This window comes from Frankliniella occidentalis, unplaced genomic scaffold (genome assembly GCF_000697945.3).
Source record: "Frankliniella occidentalis isolate FOCC.00 unplaced genomic scaffold, Focc_3.1 Scaffold20, whole genome shotgun sequence".
Lineage (NCBI taxonomy): Eukaryota > Metazoa > Arthropoda > Insecta > Thysanoptera > Thripidae > Frankliniella > Frankliniella occidentalis.
In genome coordinates this window covers 328,276-335,257 of record NW_026267150.1, presented here as the reverse complement: position 1 = coordinate 335,257, position 6,982 = coordinate 328,276, and the positions used below count along the sequence as shown (strand labels likewise).

The 6,982-nt window shown below is 55.8% G+C and overlaps 1 protein-coding gene across 1 annotated transcript in view; it reads right to left on the bottom strand.

The window, feature by feature from the left end:
• The window catches only part of LOC113208675 (3-hydroxy-3-methylglutaryl-coenzyme A reductase), a 33,274-nt gene that overhangs the window by 14,189 nt on the left and 12,103 nt on the right, over nt 1-6,982 (bottom strand). The window contains exons 2-7 of the mRNA XM_026425781.2: nt 1,118-1,301; nt 893-1,004; nt 714-801; nt 435-625; nt 251-357; nt 27-169 (exon numbers count right to left, since the gene is read on the bottom strand). Of these exons, the coding sequence (XP_026281566.1) occupies nt 27-169; nt 251-357; nt 435-625; nt 714-801; nt 893-1,004; nt 1,118-1,301 (825 nt within the window). The remainder of the gene's footprint in view (nt 1-26; nt 170-250; nt 358-434; nt 626-713; nt 802-892; nt 1,005-1,117; nt 1,302-6,982) is intronic.

Sequence of the window (6,982 nt, the reverse complement as noted above, 5' to 3'; positions counted from 1 at the left end):
TGGTATGTATCTTATAATTATATTACCTGTGAGCATGAACCATCATCAACCCTGCAGCCATGATAACTTTGACTCTTTGCACAACAGGGTTTGGCTTTTGGTCTTCTTCATGTGAGAGAGCACCTTTTATGTCCCATGCTGGTCTTTCCATTCCAGCTGATCTTGATAGCTTAAAATAAATTACATTAGATATAAGTGAAGGCAGCATTTCAAGATTAAAAAGAGAAAATATAGAAGCTTAGAAATTTACCTCCAAAATTAAACTTAGGCATGCTGGATAAAAAGTCATGAAGACTACGTAGTTCACAATAACAGACATGCAGCCAAAACAGCACAAAACTTCAAGTCGACGAACGCCTGTATTTTTAAAGTCATCATTTATTAGAAACATTGCCTGCTTATATGAAATACAGCACAACTGAAGTAAATCACACCTGACAGAGTTCCAACACCAATGACAAGTGCTTCAACAACGGTGTCAAGAGTAATAGTAGGACCTAGAAGGGCAAGGCCTCGAGCAATATTGTGCCTAACTTCTTCTTGGGTAGAGGAACTTAGAGCATATTGTGCTAATAATGATGTTTTGGAAAGATCAATTAATAACAGGAAGAAGAAGAGAGCATCCCTAAGCAAAAGAGGAAAAAAGACACAAAATGAAAAAGATGTTTTAAAACTGTTTTGCACCAATAGGTAAAAATATTCAAAACACTTACTTAAAATCAGAAATATCACTCCACATGAAATTGATAACACTAGAACTAAATACAAAACTGGAAAACACAGTAAATAGGCCGGCAATTCCTACAACAGAGAAAATAAACCAAGTCAACTTTAAAAACACAAAATAGCAACAGGACTGGCAGTAACCAAATGTTCCGGAAAGGAAACTCACCAAGAATGTATTTAGACCCAAGTTTCTTTAAATTACGGAATTGATAGTAACTGTACAGCACAGCCACACATCGTATCAAAGTCATAACAATGACATCAATAGCATTATATTCCTGCAGAAAAGAGAGGAAATTGAGGATGCAAAGTCAAAGTATGTCAAGTTGGCATGTAATCCTTTAGAAAATGTAACTTCTGTGAAAAGGCAGATTGATTTCTAAATTCTTACCTCCCCATCATGACAGCTCTTTCTCCAGTAGGCATTGCAGTTGTCCTGAATGTGAAGCTGACTGGCTTGGGTCTGCCTATCAACTGTCAGCATGCACAATGTTAGGGTGAGTGTGGCCACTATCACTTCCCAGGGGTGTGAGGCGCAAAGCTCTCCGTGAGCCAAGAACAGTCGTGACACCATCCTGGAACAGAACAGACACACTATACAATTTAGAAACGTGTGCGATACTATGCTGTTTCAAAGGTGGCACCGGAATCCTCAGGAACACAGCTGTTAAAAAATCCTCTGTAAATATAGATCTATACCAAAGACACTGGCCCACAGAAAAAATACAGTTTAATTTGAAGTAAATAACATCTGAGGAATTTACTGCGATTCACTGAAAAAATAAGTAGGACGTAGTACTGTGGCTAATTAGTTTGCTGGCAGAGACAAACATTGGTTGGAATACCGTCATATTCTTGTCACATAACGTGACACATCTACCGGGTGTTTCAGAGCGGACACCGCAGTGGAGCGGGATTGGCTAATCCCTTCGCCCGTAAAGTGCCATAGCCCCTGCTCATGTAGCTTCTTGAGCATATTAGTCCAATTATTAATAGGTTCTGACAAGGCTTAATGCAGAATGCAAGGCCTTCAGGGCTGAAAATACTTCGAATACTGCATCCGTGCAGCGCAGGCGATCGTCCAGAAAGTACGTCCGCCTTTCTCAGATTCGTTCGGCAAATTACAGGAGCTCGGCGCGCCTGCGGAACTCAGGGTAGGCCACCCATCAGTGCTCGCGTGCACTGCAAGCGGCATGTTGCCTACCTACCAGGCGCCATGAGGCCTTGCATTGGCTGAAAAGTGGGCAGTTACGTTAGAACGTACGTCTAGAAGTGGTGAGCTTAACAACAGAGTCACATTTCCCCCCTGACGATTCGAAACTGTCCCATCTCGGTGCGGTGAACATAGTTTGGGTGATTTGGGTGCATCGACTCCTGCGGGCGCTGCGCGCGTCCGACCATAGCAGCGCGGCGCGCCCAGCTGGGCCGCGTGGCGCGATGAACCCAACCGGTTCAGCAACCGTCTCCAAAAAGGCGTTCACATTGCATCACCGGCGGCGGGTGGTGCTGTCGCCTTGGAGGGCACGGGGCGGGGAGGCCGGCGTGTCGTGCGGCACAGAACAGAACATAGACGACGACGCCGACGCCGCGGTCCCGGACGACACGCGTCCGCAGCCCGCGGCGGTGGCGGCCGGCAGGGGGGCCTGGAGCCCTCGGTGGCGCCTCCAAGCCGCATGGCACGTGGCGTAGGCGCCACTTCCGCTCGTCGGCGCTAGCCTGACGGTGCCTGACGACGCAGCCCCCGGGGTCGGCCCTGCACTGCTGTCGCCCGAACGTGACGACAGGACAGGTGCTTTGTCCGGGCCGGGACGGGCTGGGACGGGGCTGGGCCGGCAGGGGCAGGCGGCAGGCGCGCGGTCGAGACGCAACATTCCAGGATAATATGTCAGGGTCGGCTACGCCGCGCCACGCCACAGGCTTGGGCCGGAGCCGGAATGAACGCAAAACGACATGGAACCTCGAACGAGAGGGAACGAGGCACGGCGGGAGGCCAGCCCGGTCGTCCCGCTCCAAGGCGCTGCTGCTGCTGCAGCAGCCGACGGGCACTTCACTTTGAGTTCAAAAAGAAAATTTTTTGAGATTTTTCGCATTTTTTTCCCGATTTTTTCAGATATTTTACATTGATTTTCCCGTCTTTTTTTAAAAGTGAAGTACATCTTGGCCGCTGCTGCTCAATGACAGGCTAAGCATAAGAGAGCACCTCGGCGGTGAGAACTACTCGGAGGGCCATGGGCATGCGCTGCGGCGGTGAACACGTCATTGTTATTGTCCGGTCCGGTGCGTTTGGCGCGCGGCTCGGATGCAGCGGAGAAAGCGTATGAAGGCCAACGCCTGTGTCGTCCCATGCCGTCCCGCCGGGCTGCTGCGACACGCAGAGGTGCCGCAGCCGCTTAGGTAACCGGACCGACGTCGGCGTCCCTCTGCCTTGGACCTCTTTGGCGCGCGGATTCAAACGCCGGACCGAGTCACAGCAGCGCGTGTTCTTTGTTCATACGAGTCCCGCCGCGCTCATGTCACTCGGCGTTACTCATGGATTTGTCGCCTTCGTTTTGTTTTTCATGTCCCATGGCGAGCCGGGAGCTGGAGCTGGTGGGCGTGGCTGGTCCTCTGGTCCTCCTTCGTCCCGCTGACCTTAATGAAACCCGAAGAGACATTCGTTGGGGCGAGCCCAACGCTGCTGGATCCTGAAGGTCCATTCTGGACTTAAGGCCCATTTTGGACTAAAGGTCCATTCTGGCCTGGAGGTGGGTCTATTCTGAAGGCCCACGCTGGACGGCTCGGCTCGTGTGCAACCCTCCGGACCGCTGCGGGGGCATCTAATCCCTCCCGTCTGCAAGCGGCCGCGTGGGCGGCCGAGCTGCCGGGCACTGAGCACGTCTGGAAACGGATCTGTCTGGATCGGGTGAGCGATATGATAGAGGGATCTGTGCGTCTGGTCTAGACTGGGCTGGGGGGCCACCCGTCGCGTCGGGTCGGACGCGTGGGGCGGACCGAAGGACGCGCGTGGTGGGGCGGGGATACTTCGGGTACTTAACTATTATTTCAAGCATACACCGATATGGTTTTTCTTAATTTCCATTAATTTTTCCTCATTTTTAAAATCGTTTATTAATTGTCTTTTTAAAATTCATTCATGGTTTAGTTGATTGTTTTGGTGAAGTATCCATTGGCGTGCTGTGGCAGGAGAGGGGAGAGGGAAGCGGCGGGACAAAGTGCAGACCAGGTCCGGAGGGGAAGGGTTGGCATGGGAAGGGGAGGCAGCCTCCCCCCTCCCTCCCCCGGGAGGCAACCCGCGGGTAGCCGTCCCACCAGTTCTCGAGTTGCCAGTCATCCGCAGAGGCTTATGGTTGTCGGGGGTCGGGTCAAGGCCCGTCGTCCGCAAACAGTTCCGCCGGCCACGGCGCGCTACTGACCTGCTCCGTGTAATTTGGAAAACGGAGGGGAGCGAGCGGGAGACGTTCAACACTGGCCGTGGGAAGGATTTTTCGAGGTAATCTTTCCAGCCTTGCCGTCGCGCAGTCGTTCGTCGGCTGGTCTGGTCGTTCAGAAGAGAGGAGGGGGAGGTAGGGAGGAAAAAGGGGAGGGGGGTACTGGGCGGCCTACAAGAAAGAATACAACAGTACTCCAGAACCCTGACACCTGACACAGCAAGAGGTTAGAGCCCACCTTCTTTCTCATTCGTGCCCCGCCTCTCTAGCCTGGAGCCCGGCCCTGTTGGACATTGGGATGCGGAAGTGTACACGACGCGCCGAGGCGTGCCGCAGGGGCGTGCTGGGCCTGTCAAACGCTGACCGGCCAGCCCCGGCCATCGGCAACAACACTCGAGCCACGCTGGGCGGCCCGGCGCCTTCGCGGGGGCCCCGAGGCGACGAGTGGAGATGTCGAGATGTCGCATTTGACGACATTTGTCCCCCACTGACACGGTTTCGCCCCGCTTTCACTGCTAGGGCCGGGCGCGCTTTTGGGGCCAAGTGCCGGGGACGAATACAGACAGTACAGTGCCCAAGCCTGTACAGTGTTCCGTCGGGACGTCTCTCTTGTCTGGAGTAATAACACACGGACTCGTGTTGTTGCCCCGCTCGCGGTTTCTTCCTACCCCAACAATTTGCTTCATCTGTGACTCGCCTGCGCCGCGATCTTGCCCGTCCTCCTCCTCCTTCCTACTCCTCCTCCCCCTTGCCCCACTTCAACTCCCTCCCCCGGCCCCGCCCCCCCGCAGGCACCTGCTGGCCGTCCAGGGCAGGACAAGCCGGTGAAAGTATGAGCTCAGCCACCGCCGCTCCGCACCGCACCGCACCGCCTCAGCGGGCCGGGCCGGGCCGGGCGCGCGCACTGCCCAGCAGTTGGGTAACACTTCCTTCAACTTCCGCACGTCCACCGCCGCGCCAACTCCAGGCCTGCACCAGTAATGGACGCGCTGTGATGCGAGAGGAGCTCGATGGAGGCGAAGGGGGCGGGGACGGACGGTGCGCCTCCTGAGGACCTGGCTCGGGACCTGGGCTGCTGCTGTGGGACCCAACCCACTACGAGCCAGCCTTGGGGAAAAGTCGTCAACACCGACTGCATAGAACTGCACTCAGGAAAGGCCCGAGAAAATGGTTTCTTTGGTTCAATGAAATCCCACTGAACAATATTGGTTTTATCACATCAAAGGAAATTTCTGAGATAATTCTAGATAAATCATAGACATTTTCTTTGACTATTACCTTTAATGTGATATGTAATAAAATCAGTTTTTATAAATCAAAGAAACCCTTTCCTGGGTGTGTACACGTAGACACTTTTTCAAAGACGACACATGCACTGATATTTCTTTGACATTATTTTTTGAAAATTTCCCGCTTTTTGTTTCATATTTTCAGCTAGTGAGAAGTACCAAAGCAGACGACGGCTGGGTCGAGGCGACGAGGCGTGCACCACACTGCACGGCGCTAGAGAAAGCAGCCAAATGCCTTTACCTGAAAGCATCGCCTTTCCGTGGCTACGCTTAAAACGTGAACGTGAGAAACTTATCGCGTGAGCCAGCCTGTCTGGCCCGGTCTGGCCTAGCCCGACCTGGCCCGGCCGCCTCGCCGTGTTTCGGGAGAGTAGTAACTAGCAAACAATTCCAGCAGTGTACTCTATCGATCAAGGAACTCGATCCGGACCCCCCCACCCCCCCGGTCCCCCGTGGTGATAGGTAGGCGGCAGCCGCCCCCAGCTTCACTCAAATCCAACCCTTGAACAAAGTTTCACTTGGTAAGGGGGGAGGGGAAAAAGTCTCGTGGGAGCTCATCGGCACCTTGTCCGTCTATTGGCGTCCCTCGATAGTTTTCGACCCTTCCTCTGCTCATGTTGTCCGCAAGGTGTCCGTATGCACTATTGGGACCGGCCTCGCTCGGAGGCCCCCGCGCGGGCCGGGGCGGGCGGGGGCGGGCAGCCTCCTAATCAGCAGAGGCTCTGCAAACACCGCAAGTTCCCGCGCGGCGGCGGCTGTGGCAGTTAGTGCGGCGGCCTTCGTCAACCCCAAAAGGACAAACAACGGCGCCGGCGGCAAATTTGTCGTCCCGACCGACGATATGGCGGTCGGCGGTCGCGGAGGGGTTGACACACGGGTCCGCCCGACCTCCGGCGCCATGCACGTGCCCGGGCCGGATGCCGGGGTCACGTGGTCGGGTCGGCGGGCACGTGTGTGGTCTCACTATCACCTCCATCGCACTCCCTTCAGCCGCGTACCGGGCGGGGCCGGGTGGGGCCGGGCCGGGCCGGGCCGGGCCGGGCCGGGGGGTCGGCCAGGGGCGGCCAGGGCCCAGGCGGAAGTCGCCCATCGATAACTCGCTGCTCCAGCGACACGACCCCGAGAGGAGAGGGTCACACGCACTGTCGCGCGGCCGGCTCGGCTGCATGACATGACCTGGATCCCCCGGACCGAGGGCCACGCCGGGGCCGCCACGCCGCGTCGTCGCATGCAGAAACGGTCGGAATGCCAACACCACCACGACGACGACTTCTTAATAACGATAATAACCGTGTGATTCATACTGTCGTCCCAGAAACAAAAACGCGTTGCCTGGCCGCGCCGGCGCGCGTCCTTGCCATCCCGCCGGGTCCAGGACGGGCTGGACCGGGCCCCGGGCAAACCGGTTGCAGGCCGGGCCGGGCCGGGCGGTGATGGGGAGGAACGAGGAAGGCGGCGCGAGGGGACGCGGGAGGGGAAGTGTTATGGCGGTGATGCAACGGCGGGGTGGCGCGGCGCGGCAGTGGCGGCGGCGGCGGC